We start from the raw sequence: 20,234 nt of genomic DNA, 5'->3' as shown, positions 1-20,234 counted from the left end.
AGGTAATGTTATCTTACGTTACGTAGAAATCCACTTATAATGAAACAAATTGAAATTACTACTAATTTATTGAAATATTAAGTTTATAGATATTCATCTATAATATAACAATGGAAAGAGTTGGCTTATACATGTACGGGATAGGAAATTCACGGAAGACGCATCATCCCGTCTAAACTACTCGACTAATTAACTTGAAATTTTGCACATAGATTATTAATTTACCGAGGATGGTTATAGGCCTATTTTAAATTCTTCAAGATCTCAGTAGATCAAGTATGTCAATTTTTCATTAGACCCTTGAGGAGCACGGGTTACCTGCTATAGTATGAAATAAAACTACCTACTGAAATTATTGTCACAATCACCGATTTATTGAAGAAGATCAGCTGGTATTTTCAAAAATCGTTTTCACCAATCATATATTAGATTCTAGGCCTACGCTGCGACGTTGCAATATCGTAGGCCGGGGCCTTGTATTAGAAGTGGCTATGGTTTACTGCTTGGCGTTGTGACAATTTCAAGTCGTTTTATATAATGTCATAGAATATTTGAATGTAGTGAACCATAAAAGTGATATATTTGATTTATTTTGTAAGTAATCTGTAATCTCAATGTTTGTCTCAACATATGTTCTCCAGGTGCACAGTGCTGTATGGAACACCAACAATGTACGTTGACCTGTGTGCGGAGGTAGAAAAACGTTCTGCTAAAGAACAGGAAGCCCTGAAAAAACAAGGAGTCGAGGTGGCACTGACTGCGGGGGCTCTCTGCTCGCCTGTTCTGCTCAAAAAAATGCACGATACTTTCGAACTGCGAGTATTTGTGAGTTGCAGATTTTTTAATAAGAAGACTTATGCCCGGTTTCACCAACCTTGATCTAATATAGCCTAGCCGCATGATCAATTAGACCATAGTCAAAATTTGATCACTCGTTCAAGCATACAACTGTTCCACCAACCTCGGGATTGATCAAAACTCCGTCGGTCAAATCTGAACATGGTCAACTCTTGTAGCTGTACTTTTCTGAAGTTGGCCAACTTCTTTGCTGGCTTGCTATTGGCTACATTTGATTTTGATGGATGGAAATATATTACTGAGATATTGCGATTATTCAAATGCTACTGAATTAATAATAATTATTAAACGAAAATCCAAATTAAATGCTGTATATAATATAGTAAATATATAACACCCCATGATACTTAATATCAGTTTTGCTGCTCATATTCAGAGGGTAATTTGCGCTGAATGCCCTTTTTACTTTACCGTCAGGCCGTCAAAAATTCAGATTAATGTACTTTTTTCCGTGATGACTGTACTGATTTTTATTCATATTCATTATCTTGGGGTGGGCCCCCTGATGGGCTCCCTTCTTATATACGCCCCTGGCACACACGTTTTGTAATTTGATTAAAAAATTAGTCACACATTTATAATTATTTATAATAATATTTCAAATATGAATTTAATAATAATCTTGTACAAAGAGAATTACAAATCCAACAATTTTGACAATTTTTTTACGAACAAAAGAACATTCCAATTCTAATGAGATTAATTGAAGCAGCAAGGTTGATCCAAGGATTGAATAATATAGGCCTACTGTGAAATAAAAGAGTAAAGCAAATCTTTCTCAAAATCTTCCTTTATTTTCTATTCTATCTAAATCCTTTATTTTAATTACTAATTAAAAGATTCCGAGAATGAAACTAATAAATAACTTACAACTAAATTCAAACTTTGAAATATTTCATTGCGTCAAAAACATAACCCACAAACAAGCAAGAAAATTGATCGAACCAGTCTTCTGACCGTGTTCAAATAATTTGATTGCCCGTTCGACGGCATTTAAACTTAACCATTGGTTTGACCGTGGTTGAACGTAACTGGTGTTGGTGGAACGAATTATTGCTGATTTGATCATCGGATAGATTTTAACCATGTTCAAATACCTTGACCAAGGTTAGTGAAACCGGGCATTAATGTTTTGTTAAAAACACAAATTTTTAAGATTTAGGTCAATTAATATAACATTCATTAAGATTACGAAATACTGGTACCACACACAATCACAATGGTGGCTGACAATGTGTAACAACCGAAACCGCAATCTCGATATATATGAATTAATTTTTGCTTGATGCAAATTCAAATGTATATTCAATATAGATATGACTACCGGTACCACATTATCACCTCCACTACAACACAACAAGTTTAAGATTGCTTCTTAACAGTATTGTAATTATTGAGTTGTAAAGGGAGATCCACTCTCTGGAGAGAAAATTTTTGAAAAAGGTTTCTGCATCGAGGATATAATTCATTTATTTATACAATATGATAATTTCCACTGAGTCTAACAAGACCCATAGTGCTACAAGACAAAATAGCACTGTACAAGAATAAACTATAAATAAAACTAAAACTATGATAGATCAGTACAGTAAAAATGTGGATTACTCTAAAACAAGATAGAAAGATAAACATAGAGAAACTAAGGAGCTGAAAAAGTCATACAGTTCAAGAACCTTAAGCAATACGCATTATCTACATTTCTCAAATATGTGATAGGAATACAATAATCTTTAAGATGATGGGTACTAAAGTGGAACTTTTGCTTCCTAAGGGAAGGTTATAGGGTAAGCATTGCTAAGGTTGACAATTTTCCTGAGGAAGGAGAAGTACTTCAATCTCTTGATGCACACACATTATTTTTTCCACCTACAACTATATTTAGTCAACGAAGGGTTATAGAGGAAAAGTTATAGAGGAGTCATGACCTGACCCGAGTTTGCTATATGAGTTGATCATATGATCATATTATAATGTTTACATTGAAGTTAGCAACTGTGAAAATTATAATATAATCATATTTTCATAATATGATGTTAACTCATCTAGCTGACTCGGGTCATGTCTCAATTTGCGACTCATCTTACACGTAGCTTGACTATGCCTATTTCTCTTCCTTTAATCCTTTGCTCTAAAAAAGGTCGTTAGCTCAAGTTTAACCCACTTTCATGACATATTTAACAAAACATGGGAAGCGCTCGCAGTGCATACTTGGTCCTTGTTGATTTTTGAAAGTGTTGATTGATATCATAATTATCACGTTCATACTAGGAGGCTACCTTTTCCTTTTTTCCAAATGGGGATACTCAAATATAGTCTCTATCGAGCGAAGTAGTTTTATAAATAAAAATATGAATCTGAGTACGGTACTCTTTTAAAATTGTCACGACATGTTTCGGCTACTAATGCCATTAATGCCATTCGGCATTAGTAGCCGAAACATGTCGTGGCGAAATAATTTAAAAAGGGTGCTCAGATTTTTATTTATATAAAAAAGTAGCCCCAAAGAAAAATGTATTCTGTTCTAGAGTGGATCATAACTTTGAGCGAAAATATGTTGACTTTCACTAGGCGAGTCTATAAGAACCCACAGACCGTCATCCACAAATTTGTTCAACATGTTTAAACAAACTATACATACTAGTATTGTAGGTATACTATCTGAGAAAGCTCAAGTCATCAACTAACAAGTTCGAAGCTCCTTCAGTCCTTCAATAACTTGAAAATAAATTTGAAATGCACATTCAGTAAGGAATTCGGTGAACTTTTCATCAGTTAAAGACAGGGATCAGGACTCAATAATTATTCAGGTACCGGTAAATTTAAATTTGTATTTATTGACTTCTGAGGGAACAAACAATATGCAGATTATACAGAGTGATTCAAAGGAAATGTCCCAATTTCAAACAGTTATATTTATTAAAAAAATTATGCACACAAGACAAACTAATTCTTCATGTATTACGAGTGCTCTCCATTTCAGGCTCGGATGACATCTATAAAAAAGTAGGACCCATAAACAGTGGTTTGTGAAAATTTAATATTACAATATTACACAATATAATAATAATAAACAATAACAAACAATAGGCAGATTATTATTTTTAATGGTAGCAATATGATGAGAAATGAAAATAATAATAAAACTGAGGGTTATGCCCACATAAGCTCTTATGTGGGTAATGAGTGAGAGGGATGATGATGAGAGATGACGACTACTTTTTAGGTAAATGGGACAGACGGCTTATCGTCTCCTCCGAAAGATGGATATTGTCCCATTATAATTGTTTAACATTATTTAGACATTAATAGTCGAATAATGTCACTATTTCTTATCTAATTTCATTATTTTTCTCTTCTAGTCTCTGTATGGTATGACAGAAGCTGGTCCATGCGCTTTCCAATCTCAGGTCACTGATACTGAAGAGCAAATAACAACAACCGTGGGTTCAGTAGCAGAAAATGTTGAGGTAAATTTTCATGTTTAATTGTTTTATATTACAGAATTACAGATTATTTGTTCAATAAATACATGTTGAAATATACGGAAATGGGAATGTGTGTGCTACCAGTTGAACACAGATGTGTCCAATGCAAAAACTGATTGGTGCATTGAAGACCCTTATCTGGGTGCTGTATAATATAAAAGAGACTGAAGTCATTTTTACTTATCTCATTAAGTAACTCAAGTGATAACCACATTTGATTACAATAAAGTTACTTTGTCCTCATTGATCATTCCACTCCACTTTCTATGCAACAAAATTGTATGAGAATGAAACAGTGCTCTATTATTTCAGTAGACTACTCAAATAATGTCTGGAAATTATTATTGATTGCTGACTAAATTTATCGATATCATATTTACATAGGCTCACGGAAGCATTGACGTATTTGCAGTGAATATGTTTTACTTTTATAAATTGAATACACTACAGTTGAAAAACAACTCATTGAACCAAATTTTTAAATTTGTATCGGCTGGTCGAAATTTCAACTCAAGGGCAGTAGTTCAGTAAATGTTTAAAATATTAATTTGATCAAAACACCAACATTTTTCTAATTTCCAAGGGGAGTGATTCAGTAAATGTTCAAAATATAAATTTGAACTAAACACCAACATTTTACTCATAATATTGCCCTGTTCTATTTGATAGACAAATAATAATGTATCGTGATTTATCGTGTAACTTCTTTTCCAGATAAAAGTTGTAGACAGTGAAGGTAGAATGGTGCCAATGGGACAACCTGGGGAGTGTTGGTTCAAAACGTACGCCTGCATGATCAGGTATTGGGATGACGAGCAAAAAACCAGAGAAGCACTCACAGAAACTCGATGGCTCAAATCAGGGTGAGATACTTTCTCTATCAACTTCCAATAACTATATTACAAAACTATAAAAGTTTTGCGTGTCATGTAGCAATGGTTAAGCATGAAGTTTAATAGCTTTTGTACAATTCAACATTGCTGTATTACAGTACACAAATTTTGCATTATCATAACTACACTTTTTTTTCTTTAGGGCTACTTTTGAATATAAATAAAAATAGAAATCTGAGTACCCTTTTTAAAATTATTTAGTCACGACATGTTTCGGCTATATAATGCCATTATCAAGTCATTGAAATTGTAATTTAAATATATTAAATTATAATAAAAATATCTAAAAAATGACTTGATAATGGCATTATATAGCCGAAACATGTCGTGACTAAATAATTTTAAAAAGGGTACTCAGATTTCTATTTTTATTTACCTTCTACAACCTGTCTTTTTTAACGGTCTCGGTTGTTGGTAAATTAGTCAAAATTACTATTATGATTGTTCACCTGCTATATTAGTCCTTTTTCCCTTAAGAAATCAATACAGCTCAATAATACTGTCACACGCCTTCCTCACGCCTACAACTTAATTTCTTATGTGTCATTACTCACTTCTAATTACAGTACTTCAACTTGAAATGCATGCAATATCTTCATTTGGTGTTGTATTATTTTTGTTCTCTGGTTTGTGTCCGAAATTAACATTACTGTCAGGTATTGAACATTACAGTTTATAGTAATTGTTTACTCAGTTATTGTTAGTGTATTGTGTAATCATAATTTATTACCTCTGGTCAGATTTAAAATAATACATTTTAGATTGAATCAAGTTTGAGCAAATGCCTGATGAAAGTGCTCTTGTTTGGTATTATATATAATATTGTTAATATATTGGATCAATGAACACTACTTTCCACATCAATTCATATAAGCTTATTGTATTTATGTTTCAGTGATCAGTTTATTCTGACTGAAGACGGTTTTGGAAAAGTAGTGGGTAGAGTGAAAGATCTGATAATCAGAGGAGGCGAGAATATCGCCCCAAAAGAAGTGGAAGAGCACTTGGAGAAGCATCCCTCTGTGAGAGAAGTGCATGTGTATGCAGTGAGCGACGAGCGACTTGGAGAGGATGTCGCAGTCAGTATACGACTCAAAGAAGGTACTACGTGGTCTGAAGACGAACTCAGAGCATTCTGCAAAGGCCAGGTAACAATTAGGATTCCAACAAAAATACCCTTAATAATGTATAATCAATCATCTATAAGTTCTGATATGTATATACTTATATCATGATCCATTCTTTGCATCTACAATCGCTTTACTGTAATTCATAGCAAGCCCTCAATTTTTGTAATTTTGGAGAATTGGACTTCTTCCTATCAGGGTTCAGGCATCTCTGCCTGTCCGAACCTCATATTCATCCAAGATTGGAGTTTCAATACAAATATCAGCTGTGTTCGTAAAGTATGGCATAAAAATTATATCAACAATAGAAACCACTAGATGTATTTTTTTTTCTTCCTTTTAAGACGGCCAGAATAGTTTTACATAATCCAATTACACATGACAAATTTACTCCTGTTGCCACTGGGATGGATACAATTTTTTCTATACTTTTTTCACGGGAAGATATGAAACAAAAAACTTCAGTTGTGAGAGCCAATAGACAACATGACCGATTAATAGTAACAACGGAAACAACATTCTATAGCACATTCCTTACTCAACACGGAGTGGATTGATAGGAGCTACTTACATTCATAGGGTTGGAATTGTTTTGATTTGGCTTTCCTTTTTATTGAGTTTAGATATGATTTATGAGGTTGCTGGTGGAATGGTAGGCAGTACATAATCAGAAATTCATATAGATATATTTGAATTGAAATAAATCATTACATGTGAATTGAGCTGTTTTTAATCACATAATTTGCCCCCAAGTCAAGGTGAATGGATCTCGAGTTTATATGATCGGCTCCGAGCTATTAGGAACAGATGATTGAAAGGCTGAAAAGTGAGAGCCACAAGCGGTCACACTGGATAAACTCAATCACTGTAGTAAAGAATCACTGACCAATGCCTAATGTCCAACAATTTCCTTATAAAGATCCTTAAAAGTCCATCACTTTCATCCATCTCCAGCCCTATAATATTTTTAAAAATATTTTCATGGTACTATTCCCATTAATACTTTAAAATATTCATGTTCCCTTTATTATTCCTGTATTGAACTTTACTTTTACAGAGATTAATATTTTTAGTCATTTAGTGTGTGGTAATTTATTTCTAATAAAGGAAAATTTTGTTTTGTCGACAAAGTTGGTAGCCCTACTCATCGGTATACATCTGACAATGTGAGTTGATTATCCATAAGCTGTTTAACATTCTGTATGGATTCCGCTCGTCTTCTTAGTCAACACAGAATGTCTTTTACCACAGAACATGACTATTATGGTGAAAAGTGTTGAAGCATGTATAACTTCAAGGACAGGTGGACATTTCGAGTAGAAAACTAGTAGTTCTGTGAACAGTGGACCTCACGCAGTATTCTCATCCACAAGTATCTGATTGAAACTATAGACCTTATGGAAATACAGCAATAGACTGGCTTCTCCACACATCTGTGTAATCACTTGTCAGCTGATTTATGATGAATAATTCGATAGTCTGATTTTTACTCTAATTATGGCGTATGAAGGAGGCTCCTTTTTCCTTTTATATTATCCTTGAAATGCAAAATTTTCAAAAACCTTGTATATACGTCGACGCGCAATTAAAAAAGGAACATATCTGTCAAATTTCATGAAAATCTATTACCGCGTTTCGCCGTAAATGCGCAACATATAAACATTTAAACATTAAGAGAAATGCCAAACCATCGACTTGAATCTTAGACCTCACTTCACTCGGTCAGTTATATTTCTTTTTTAAATAACAACTATACATTTTCATAAAAACTGAATTTTCTTTTTATGAATTATATTGAAAACTGGGTAACAGGACTAAAGAATCACTCTGTATATTGGTTTCACCTCGAAACCCTAATACCTTGCTTGATACAATTTCCTCTCTTGATGTTTCAGATTGCACATTTCAAAATTCCAAAGTACATAGAGTTTGTAGAGGACTTTCCCAAAACAACTTCCGGTAAAATTCAGAAGTTCAAATTGAGAGAAATGTTGGAGAAAAAACTGGGGAGGAAGTCATAGCACAAAATGTGATGAGTAACCGGAATTCCAATTTTAGAAATAAAATTAAAACCATCTTCTCCATCAGCAATAAATTTGAATTTGTTGAAGTTTCTCGTAATAATTCCACTCAATAATCATCTTTCACATGATAATTATTGTGTTGTGTGGATACCAAGGAGAAACATTAAGCACTGAGTTACATTTATTTGTCATTCAGTGAAACACAAAACTGAAAGTGATACCAGGATTTGCATACTGGTTTAGAAAATACAAAATAAATAACTTCGACAACAATGTAGATTGTTTTCTTTCAATTCCTTTGAATTATTACGATATCAAAATAATAATAGACTTGGGCTAAGGCCTCGGCCTTAGGGGCCTACTTGTATGAATTGGATGACAATTTCATAGTTATATTAGCAGCTTCAAAGTTAGAAATAATTGGTGTTGAATCAATAATAATACCATACGATCAAACTTTATTTGAATTTTTATTCTATAAAAATACAATTTGACAGTAAATGATTGATTTACAGATTCTATGATCACATAATGAAATCCCTAATACTGATAATTATAAAAGCTTTGACGTTTCTATTTAATTCATCAGTAAATCTGATACAATATTCATTTTCAAGTTCACAACATCAATGTAAAAATTTGACTAATAATAATATAATGGTCTTAGTTTATATTATGTGTATACAATAAACTACATTAGATGGTAGCCGATTATTATTAATATGTACAGTTATAAAATGTCAATTGCATTGAATCTTGCATTTTTAAGATTTAGAATATTTTGAGTTTGTAAGACCTGTAAATTGTCCTAAATAGACTGAACACAATTGTTGTTGGATGGTTTAGTTTCAAAAGAAGAAATTTACTATAAATTATAAATGATTTTATTAGATATCTAATATCAATGAAGAACTTGAAAAAGTTGTGCGCAAGTTAAAATAGATGAGTCCAACAAAAAAATCAAGGTAAATCTTGTGTCTCAATCTCATAAAATTTCCAATATTTCGCCTAAATTAACAATAATAAATTAATAACAAAAAGAATAAATAATAAGATATAACATGTTTGAAGCAATCATGAAAATAAAGTTGGATGAACGATGTTTGTGAGCTATGAAAAACATTAATTCAATGAGCCCTATTCATAAGCCTATCTCAATTTATCTGCAGGATAAAAATGAGATGATACAAGCACCAATGAGTGATAAATTTTAAATGAATTTGAAAAATTATGGAAAACTTCAACGACAGCATCTGTCATTACTTTCACCGATTTTGAATTGATTGAAGGTGTTTAGAAATTGAGTGGGTTTGATTGGACAAATCCACCGTTGTTGCACACGTTCTGAGCGATTTGTCCAAGTTTCTTGAAGTTATCCTTTGAAGATGAGGAGCTGAGCATGGATAGATTTTGGAAGACTCTTTGCGAAGCCTGAGAAAGAAATCGATTGATTAATAAAAAAGTATTAACATGAAAATCCCAATTTTTTCATTAAACTGATGATAATGATTGTAATAGTTATTAAATACATAATATCTGATTGAATGAAATACCAATTAGTTTGCTATCAAATTTCCTAAACACTGTCCAACTGCAGATTTTGTCAAAAAAATAAAAGGAAGAAATTATCTGCTACTATAGAAACATCGGCATAAGCATCTCCAGATTGCCGGTCAGGCTTGCTTACTATGCAATACAAAAGTATTCACTAACCACAAGGTTAACATGCCTGACCGACAAACAGAGAATCGCACTTTGCTCGGACAAATAGTTTTGTAAGTTGGGGTACTCAGCTCAGTTTGTATATTCTATTATTTATTATACAATGGAAGGGTTACAATTATGATGAACTGTTAAAAGTTGGTTCGTTGACTGTGATATGGTTGTTTTGCAGAGGAGTCCTAACTCCGCCCTTACTAAAAATGATCAATACTTGGGCCACATTAATTCTAAGATGCATTTCACAATAGAAAAGTTCACGGAACTGATTGAAATAGTTTTGTCAGTCGACTATCAATGAAAAGTCAGTCGACTATCAATGACTATCAGTCTTCGCTAAGATTTTTGAGCGTCTCTTGTATGGTGAGATTTTGTGTTACTCCCGTCCTCTGATATCGGACTGTCAACATGGGTTTCTCCCTGGAAGGTCTGTGATCACCAATTTGATGGAGTTCACTATGGATGTTTCGAGGGTAATGGATTCTGGAGGTGAGGTTGATGTCATTTACACAGACTATGCAAAAGCATTTGATCGTGTTGATCAGGGAGCACTGTTGAGGAGACTTGATGATTTGGGTTTTTGTGTGCAACTTGTGAATCTTTTCAGAAGTTACTTATTCCATCGTACCAATTATGTTATGGTCAGGTGTTCTAGATCAACTCCCTTTTTCAGCACTTCAGGAGTTCCACAGGGGAGTGTACTCGTCCTCTTTTATTCCTTCTATTGATCAATGAACTGCCTCTCCAGTTAAAGAAAGCAAAATGTTTGATATTTGCTGATGATGTAAAGCTCTACATGGAGATTACTAACTCCAATGATTGTAATTTGTTGCAGCAAGATCTTGACAGATTGGCTAGATGGTCTTCTATCAATGGACTTGACTTGAATGTTAGGAAGTGTAAGTGTATCTCATTCTCTAGAAAAAATATGAAGATGAACTTTTCTTATGAAGTACATGGTATGAATCTGGAAAGAGTCGATACATGTAAGGATTTGGGTGTAATCTTTGATAGCTGTCTCAGGTTCTCAGTGCACATGGACTATAGCATAGCTAGAGCCAATAAAATGCTAGGTTTTGTTATGAGGAATACAGCTAACTTCAATAACCTTGATGCAATATGTACTGTTTATGTGTCATTGGTCCGGAGTGTGTTGGAATATTGCTCTGTGATTTGGAACCCTTATACTGATTTGTGTACTCATGGTCTTGAGGTAGTTCAGAATAAGTTTTTGAGGTTTCTCTATTACAAGCGCTTCGGCCAATCCTGTCCTTTGGGTTTTCCTACAGACCGTTTGAGAAGTACTTTTCACTTTGTATCATTGAGATTACGACGGGAGAGAGACTCATTGATTTTCGTGCATGGTCTGTTAAGGGGTCGATTTTCTTCTCCTTCGCTGCTCTCATTGATCAGGTTCCATGTTCCTGCGTTCAATTCCAGAGATCATCCCACCTTTGATATTATCAGATGTAGAACGGTCAGTGGTTACAATGCTCCCCTGTTTAGGTCTCTTCGATTATACAATAGGCTTAATAATGCATTAGATTTTTTTGATTCAGACAGTGTGTTCAGGCGGGACTTGAATAAGATTTATGTTTGTTGAGTTTTGTCTTTTTTTTTCTTTCCTATGTTTTACATAATTTATTAGTGTTTTTATTTATAAGTTTCATATTTGCAAAGTTTACATAATTCTCTTTTCTTTATTTCTTTTTTCTTTTCTTCTTGAATTTTTCAGTATTAGTTACATACTTAGTTCTTCTTCTTTTATCTGTTATACTATAAGTTTCATATTTGCAAGGTTTTCTATTATTTTTTGTTGTATTTTGTTTTTTCTAAAACTCAATAGTATATAAGTTAAGTTATTCTATTTTCATTTTAATGTATTGTATTTTCAAATTGTATTATGCTCAATGTGTGTTATGAGGGCAATAATGGGATTCAGTTCCTGGTGCCCTCAAATATGTAAATTTTCAAATAAATAATAATAATAAATAAAACCGTAACGCTGGCAAACGTATTGTTTAGCCAAGTTTAGCCAAAACAAGAATCACCTTCACTAATAATGTACTGGCTACTAGGTCATCATTATTGTGTCATCAGGAGATGGATCTTCTAATTTTGGTTATCGCATTTATTCAGCCCATCTCTAGTGGGGTGCTCTGGCCTTAGGAGAATGGTAAGTTAGCATAAAAGGGTTCAGTCAGGTTGGGACCTGCATGAGGTGAACAGAAACTTCAAATAAGAGCTTAAAATGCACTGAGAATAATAAATTTTGATTCAAACATCTAGCCAACTGACAGTAATTAACCAACTGACAGTTAGTATTACAACGATGCTAGTTCGTCAAGCATTGCATCCTATTACAGTGACAACCACTCTAAACTGTCAGCATTGGTTGAATAGGAAACGTTTGTGTCATTTATAAGGAATGCTGACAGTTTGGATTTAATATCACTTTGAAAAAAGCTAGAAGTAGTAGTCCTGGTGAGAACTTCCTATTTTATTAATTATATTATAAAAAATTGCTCGTCTTTTTTTAGACTAGATTGAAAAGTTATTGAAAAAATTGAAAATGGCTGTGCTCTACTGTAGTACTGGGATGACTGGATAACTTTCTCTGTATTTTTCAAAGAAAGCGTGTGTAGTTATTTTTCAAAAATAGATAAGGAATCGAGTGTGTAGTTACCTCAGAGCACCAGACTTCGGTCATGAGGACCTCGTGCTCGGCAGAGGGGAGGCCGAGGTCGAGGGAGCGCGAGGCACGTGACAGGACGATAGCCATGGTGTATGTGTCAATGGCGGCCGCCGCAAGTCGGTTCAGCAGGAACTGCTCATCCACCACGTTACGACCGTACTTCATCAGCATCTTCTCCACTGCGTCCCCAAACAGGAACACGTTCTACACAAAACACAACCAACAGTGCAGGTCAGTACTCCAGGATTGATCATAATTCTACTCAGAAGTAGATACGATAAGACTGATAAGAAAACGGAGGATAAAACAGTTGTAGGCGACCCAAGCCGATAAGTTTTACCGGAAATTTTCTACTGAACATCGAAAACATAAGGGTCTCTTTACACTTGGCTATGCTACGCTGAAATATGTCCTATCTCCCAATGTTGAATCCAAGCTACAAATGTGATTAGGACGGATTGGAATGTGATTGGGACAGATTCGTAGCTTGGATTCAACCTTGGGAGATGGGACATATTTCAGCGTAGCATAGCCAAGTGTAAAGAGACCTTGATGTTAGTGACATTGCTTCCATAGTTTGTAAGCTCTTGAAGGTCAACTGTTACAGAAGACTGTTCACCTGTCAGTCAAAAATGTGTGGTGAAGCGTTATGTTAGTGGCTGGCCTAGGTAATAAGGTGTGGGCGACATATCTATCGTGAACAATTATGCGTCCAACTGAAGATAGTAAACACTTCTCACTAGATACTAATGGAGTAAAGATGGTAATAGTAAATATTCCAAAAAGACTGAAGAAGAGAGGCTGCGTTCATACAAAGAGCAACATATTGATAGCGACGCAATGGAAACTAGAGCAACAAACTGGCATCTTCCGCTAATTGCGTTGCTATATCCGTCACTATGAACAACGCCATTAGTCTTGAACAACGCCAAGTGTTTCCATAGCATCACTATGACCCAGTTGCTTTCTGCGATTGTGAATGGTAATAAGTAATAGAAATGCCAATTTTACAGACAATACTGCTAACTTGAATAATAAAAAGAGAACAAGATGAGTGCAGTACATTTGTTTGACAAACGTGTCTGGAATCGACTGACATCGATCTTGACAGGCTATTACTTACATTGATTTTCATGATTTATGATAATATCACCATAAATAGAAATCTTGGACAAACGACTTGTAGGTACTGCTAGGTAGTAGTTTATTGTACTTTTCGAAACTATTAGCAAGTCAAGAGTAAGACGTGACAAAGACAATACGTCAACATAACTATATTTAATAACAGATGTTTGAAAAACATCTCGTTATAATGAAGTGTGAATAAAGTACGGTACACTGAGAAACTTTCTTGAGAACCGCTAGCAATATCCAACTTGAAAGTCTTCCCAATACAAAGAGTAGAATAATATGAGTGTAGTACAAGTAAGTATGAATAATGAGTATAAGTATACTCATGGTTTGAGTCTTTCTTAGCATCTTACACGTATTACTTTCAAATAGTAATTTATTATTTCAAATTTTCAATTATATTTATTTACAACATACCAGATTAGAATAACAACATATGGAGAAAATAATATCAATGAAAAGCTTATAAATGAAAGATTTTTATAGGAATATGATTAGCAACCTACCTTAGCAAGAAGAGCACCCGAAGACTGGAGTTGTCGATGAACAACATTATCAAGAGAGGGTTTAGTGCCGAGACCAACGGTACGCAGTCCTCGTTCGGTAACTTCCTTCATGATCAGTGACAGATGGGCGGCTGGGTTCTTGAAGGCTTTCTGCAATTCTCTCAAGTGGCCTCCAGCGTACTGGATACCTAAACAAAAAATATTACAATGGAGTATAAACAAATAATTCTAGGATATAGAAAACTACTGTGTCGAAACTATGCCATATAACAATACAATGCAAACTTTTCCTAAATTATTTCTCAGGTTGTAGTACTACCGTAATGTGGTATTACATCGAATTGAAATGGATCGTTGAATTTCTTGCATCGAAATAATAAAGAATCTTATAATAGATCGCAGTTTCTATACTAATTTCACAAATACATGCAGGAAGTGTAAGTCACAGAGAAGTGACCGCAAAGAAGTACATAAGTTAGAGAAGAAACTAAAATATTATTTAGTTTTTCCCATAGGAAAATTGATCTGAATTTGAATGAATGACAACTGCTGTTGTTAAAATAATATTACCATATTGAGGATTCTAGTTTCAGTTTGTCAGCAATCGATTTCATTTTTCAATATAATTATGACACATATTTTTAATGAAATAGTAGTATTATATTTATTTATGACTTTGTCCACATTGAAATCTATTACAGTGTAATATGACCATATTGATGTTCATTGTGAACATATTGATGTCCAAACTCATTGTTTAGTTGAATGTTTTTAGCAGAAAATTGTCAAAATAATTTTAACAATACTTGAAAATACTTGAAATTCAATACTTGAAAATTTGACATTACTTGAAAATTCATGACATTCATAAAAATTAGAATGAAATACAAAATTAAATAGATATTTTTAAAATATTGATGAACAAAAATGAGAGCATACCTGTGAGAGCGACAAACAATCTAAGGATATCATTGGTTCCTTCAAATATTCTGAAAATTCTCAGATCTCTCATAACTCTCTCCAGACCCGTATCTTTCATGAAGCCCATTCCTCCAAGGATTTGAATTGCCTCATCTGTAACGTACCACGCTGCTTCAGATGCAAACACCTGCAAGCAATAATTAATAGTAAGTCAACTGTTAAAATAGTCATTTATACGAGTTTGAATATCAACTAGTTAAACACCATCTACTTTCAAATCGATCACCATTTCTTAGAACTCATAATCATTGCTTAACTTTAACGGTATTTGTGAATGTATTATAGTAATTTATTTATGAAGACATTGCAAAATAAATTTGGAACAAAAATTGATAATCACTAACAATAATAATAATCAATAATGAGTAATCTGATTGATGAGTGCTCAAAAATTATAAGGTGAAAACAGTAGACCAGTGTTTTCCAGACCTATTAATAGTGTCTAGAAGTAGATGGTAGGTGGCATGAAATGTATATGGACTATCTATACAGCTCACAAGTCGAATGAAGTAACATGAGCTATTGGTTTTCAAATTTATCTCTCATCATTTTTAATTTGTCAATATTTTTATTCTATTTCATGTAACTTGTGCCATTGGTGAGAAATAAGTTGAGGATGTGGACTCCTACAATGCATAGCGGCTTCATTTCAAGTATTTTTATTCTATTGCCAGTATTTTTATCCTATTGCCAGTATTTTTATTCTATTGCCAGTATTTTCATCCTATTGCCAGTATTTTTATTCTATTGCCAGTATTTTCATCCTATTGCCAGTATTTTCATCCTATTGCCAGTATTTTTATTCTATTGCCAGTATTTTCATTCTATTGCCAGTATTTTCATTCTATTGCCAGTATTTTCATTCTATTGCCAGTATTTTCATCCTATTGCCAGTATTTTCATTCTATTGCCAGTATTTTCAATCTATTCCATGTGACATGTGTCATTGGTGAGAAATAGGTTTAGGATGTGGAAGGACTGTCACCTTTGAAATGGCAGCTTCAAGATGGTAGTCGACGGATCCGGAGTCCATGTTTCCGGAGAGCATGTAGGCGACACTCTCGGTGACGTAGTGCAGCATGGCCATGCGAGCCAGCTTCTCCTGGATGGTGCCGAACGAGTCGATGCGCCGGCCGAACTGGATGCGAGTGGTCGCGTGCTCCACCGCCTTCTTGGTCACCGCACGCATTGTGCCCGACAGCGCCGCCGCCATACCGAACCGACCGTTGTTCAGGATGTTCATCGCAACCTAAACAACACCAAATACATACACATTCAGTCATCAGTTAAGCATTTAGATTGTTGTCAATCAGAATTGAGTCATTCAGCTCATGGAGTCATCAGTTTAGCAATTGGTTTTAGCAAAAGAATTCAGATTAGAGTCTATACCAATAATGTTCATTGCAAAATGCACAACACCAAATGCATACGATCAGCGCTCACTTCGAACTAATGAGTCATCAGTTTAACGAGCATTTAGATTGATGTCAATTGAAATTCAGATTATTGTCTATACGAATGATCATAGTAACAAAAAAAAACTCAATTGCATACAATCATCTCACTTGAAATGTCTACTAGAATTCATATATAGAATAGAATAGAATGAAATATGTTTTATTGTAAACGCTTCTGAGGTCATCAGAAGCATTACCTTCGTCACACTATACAATAAATTTCATACATACATTATACAAAAATTGAAAAAAAAAAAACTATTCTAAAAACAATAAAATATATCAAATATCAAGATCCACTAATGCCCAGATAAAGAAAAAAATCATATAGAATATAAGTCATCAACTTTCTTAGAATAATTAATATTCCCTCTATTGAGCTTTCCAGCAGTAATATCAATGTGCCTGGACAAACTCAAACAGTTGTCTAAAGTGAATCCCAGAAATTTAGCTTCTTTTTCCGCGTCCACGCCTTCTATTATAAGTTAATCTCAAATCCTGAACATTGTTGGAATTCACGCACAGCAAGTTTGAGTTACACCACCTCTCAATTGACTGAGTCACTTCTTGTGAAACAGCATTCAGGGAATCATATAACATTTATGATTGATCATTGAAGATTGTAATAATCATGCAGATCAAGTATGCTAATTTGTTATACTAGGTATATTGTTCTATTCTAAATGAAATCACTTCAAGATTTTCTTAAATAAAACTTTCAAAAAGTTTTTTAATCAAAACTTTCTTAATAAAACAGTGAAAACCTTTCAAATCATAATATTTTTGGTAAGTGGAGAAGCTCATTGAAATATGTTACTGTGAAAGTAAGCTTATATTTTATGAATTGATATCTTTGAAAATTTGTAGAAGAAGAAATTCTTAGCCTGTAAAGCCTGTTTCTCCCTTCAGTAATATACTCAACAAGATTAATAAATTATTAAAATGCATTATCTCCTGTACTGACTTTGAATCCCTGTCCAACTCCTCCGAGCACATTTTCGACGGGAATCTTGACGTCTTCGTAATACACTTCGGCCGTGTTCGATGCTTTGATGCCCATCTTCTTTTCGGGGGGTCCTGACGTCACGCCACCAAACGAACGCTCAACTATAAATGCCGTCACCTTGTCCACTTCTTTACCTGCAAACAACGGGATATAAACTTATTAAAGGGCCTTTATTCCATCATCGGTTTTGTTGAAACTGAACAATATATGGAAGGTTTATTTACTTTTAAAAGTAGATCAAGGAAACTAGTTTTAAAAATAGTATTGTTATTGAGAGAAACCCACTTATTTCAACTCTTATTAGACTATTTAATTACAGTATTTGAAAGTAGAAGAGTATGCCCTAATCTGAGTTGAAGGTGAAGAAATATTGTGTTTTACTGTATTTCTTGGGGACAACATACCTACATATCTGAAAACACTATATAATATACATATTATTGATATTTCAATAGATTATGTTATTAACAGAGATTGAATCAGAGCAGTCGAATTTTCGTTAGCTCCCTTATCGCTTATAATGTCGGTAGATATCGCACAGTATCGTGTTCGTGTCGTAAAGTTTGGAGCTATATTTATGAAGAATTCTAATGAACTAAAATCGAATATTATGAATTGTAAAAGTTTTTCGTGTACGCGGCGTTTGTGATACTATTGGTTCTAGCAATCGCCGGTGTCGAGTCGAATCCCGGGCCAGAACGGACAATGGACGATGTTTTCGATAAGTTGGAAAGTATTTAGAATAGCGCAGCAAGCAGCACGCAGGAGTCCATAATGTGTGAACAGGAGGTGGAGGAAGAGGAGAGTGTGCGTCTAGTGACTACGGCAGCTACAATACACGACCACTCACAACGCGCATCCACCAACTCAAACACACAACAAAACTCGGATCTACGACAGTGGCTGAACACGGGAAGGGTGACAAGAAGCAAATCAAAAAATGCGGACTGTATGGATGAAGCATGAATGCATGGTAGCCAGGTTTCAGAGTTCAGATCAACAGGTAGCAGTAATGTTTGTATAGGTTTTTGGAATTGTCATGGGGTTTCGCAAATGTATGGCATGGATAAACAACAACTGGCCTATTTTAATAGCTTAAGTATAGTAGGACTATGTGAAACATGGGCAAGCAATGAAATAGTAAGCATTAAAGGGTTTGAAACATTAAATATAGTTCAGAGAAAAGCTACTAAAAATAATGAATCTGGTAGAGCAAGCGAGGGTCTAATTTTACTGATTAGAGATTACTTTGTGTATTCAGTAATTGAGAGTAATGACAGTTTTATATTTGTAAAGTTAAAATCTCAAGATTTCAGAACATATCTTGAAATTGAAATTGAAATTTATTCTTCCAAAAAATACATTAAATTACAATATATTACAATGTATAACTGAAAATAGTGGAAAAATATTGCTTTTAACAACCCCTGAGTTACTACAGTGTGGGGTCGTTCATGTTCCATATGCATTTTTTATTCTCTTGAATAGTATGGTTACAGTGTTAAACGAATATAAGAATTAAACAAAAATAAAACAGCAGAGCTCTGCATGAATAGAAACGTAGATATAAACTATAAATATAATGCCTTCAATCTGAAGGGCTATCTGCCAGAATTACAATATCATCAGCGTACTGAAGCATCAGTACATCGAATTGACCATTCATAATGATACCCTCTAAGCCTTGACTTCTGAAATATCTTTCCATGTCGCATATGTATAATGAGAAAATTTGGTGTGGCGCACTCACACAACTTTCCTTGCCGTTATGAAAATTTATCACCTGACGCTAGTGTTCCCGCGCATCTCAAGTCTACTATTCAAAGATCCAAGCCAGCTGGTGACAGGACAATAAGGCTGGAGACACACGAAGTTTGCTATCTCTTCATAGTGAATGATTTAATAGAATCAACAGTTGCCAACAGTTTGTAATTGAAATAATAACATTTTCTCGAATTTCGAGCTTATTTTCAATTTTAGGTGAAAATGTCACTGAACATTAATTGAAGAGATTTTCATGCTCAATCTTTTCCACTTGGAATTTTTTGTTTAAATTGTATCTAAAGCCTGATAATTGGGAATCTAAAATCAAACTTTGCGTAGATGGGGCGGAGCTCCTGAAATTTTTACAGATATGGGACTTGTGGCAGTTGATAGAGCTTATCAATGACTATTTTAAGTATAAATTTGATCAGAATCGTTGGAGCCGTTTTCGAGAAAATCGCGAAAAACCCTGTTTTTGACAACATTTTCACCATTTTATCCGCCATCTTGAATTGCATTTGATCGAAATCGTTCGTGTCGGATCATTATAATTGTAAGGACCTTAACTTCCAAATTTCAAGTCATTCC

At 34.1% G+C, this 20,234-nt stretch overlaps 2 protein-coding genes across 3 annotated transcripts in view; one reads left to right on the top strand and one right to left on the bottom strand.

Moving 5' to 3' along the window:
* LOC111055988 (medium-chain acyl-CoA ligase ACSF2, mitochondrial) overlaps positions 1-8,660 on the top strand; it is a 19,518-nt gene extending 10,858 nt beyond the window's left edge. The window contains exons 8-12 of one of the 2 annotated variants that reach the window (XM_039425770.1): positions 642-825; positions 4,218-4,325; positions 5,058-5,206; positions 6,132-6,384; positions 8,259-8,660. In XM_039425770.1, the coding sequence (XP_039281704.1) occupies positions 642-825; positions 4,218-4,325; positions 5,058-5,206; positions 6,132-6,384; positions 8,259-8,384 (820 nt within the window). In that variant the 3' untranslated portion in view covers positions 8,385-8,660. The remainder of the gene's footprint in view (positions 1-641; positions 826-4,217; positions 4,326-5,057; positions 5,207-6,131; positions 6,385-8,258) is intronic. The other variant, XM_039425778.1, reaches the window with a different exon arrangement.
* A 178-nt stretch (positions 8,661-8,838) lies between these two features.
* Positions 8,839-20,234, bottom strand: part of LOC111057385 (very long-chain specific acyl-CoA dehydrogenase, mitochondrial) — a 28,751-nt gene continuing 17,355 nt past the window's right edge. The window contains exons 6-11 of the mRNA XM_022344816.2: positions 17,841-18,016; positions 16,405-16,668; positions 15,378-15,546; positions 14,439-14,626; positions 12,793-13,005; positions 8,839-9,818 (exon numbers count right to left, since the gene is read on the bottom strand). Of these exons, the coding sequence (XP_022200508.2) occupies positions 9,681-9,818; positions 12,793-13,005; positions 14,439-14,626; positions 15,378-15,546; positions 16,405-16,668; positions 17,841-18,016 (1,148 nt within the window). The 3' untranslated portion in view covers positions 8,839-9,680. The remainder of the gene's footprint in view (positions 9,819-12,792; positions 13,006-14,438; positions 14,627-15,377; positions 15,547-16,404; positions 16,669-17,840; positions 18,017-20,234) is intronic.

The sequence above is a fragment of the Nilaparvata lugens genome, chromosome 1 (genome assembly GCF_014356525.2).
Source record: "Nilaparvata lugens isolate BPH chromosome 1, ASM1435652v1, whole genome shotgun sequence".
Classification (NCBI taxonomy): domain Eukaryota; kingdom Metazoa; phylum Arthropoda; class Insecta; order Hemiptera; family Delphacidae; genus Nilaparvata; species Nilaparvata lugens.
This window is presented reverse-complemented; position numbering and strand designations above follow the sequence as displayed.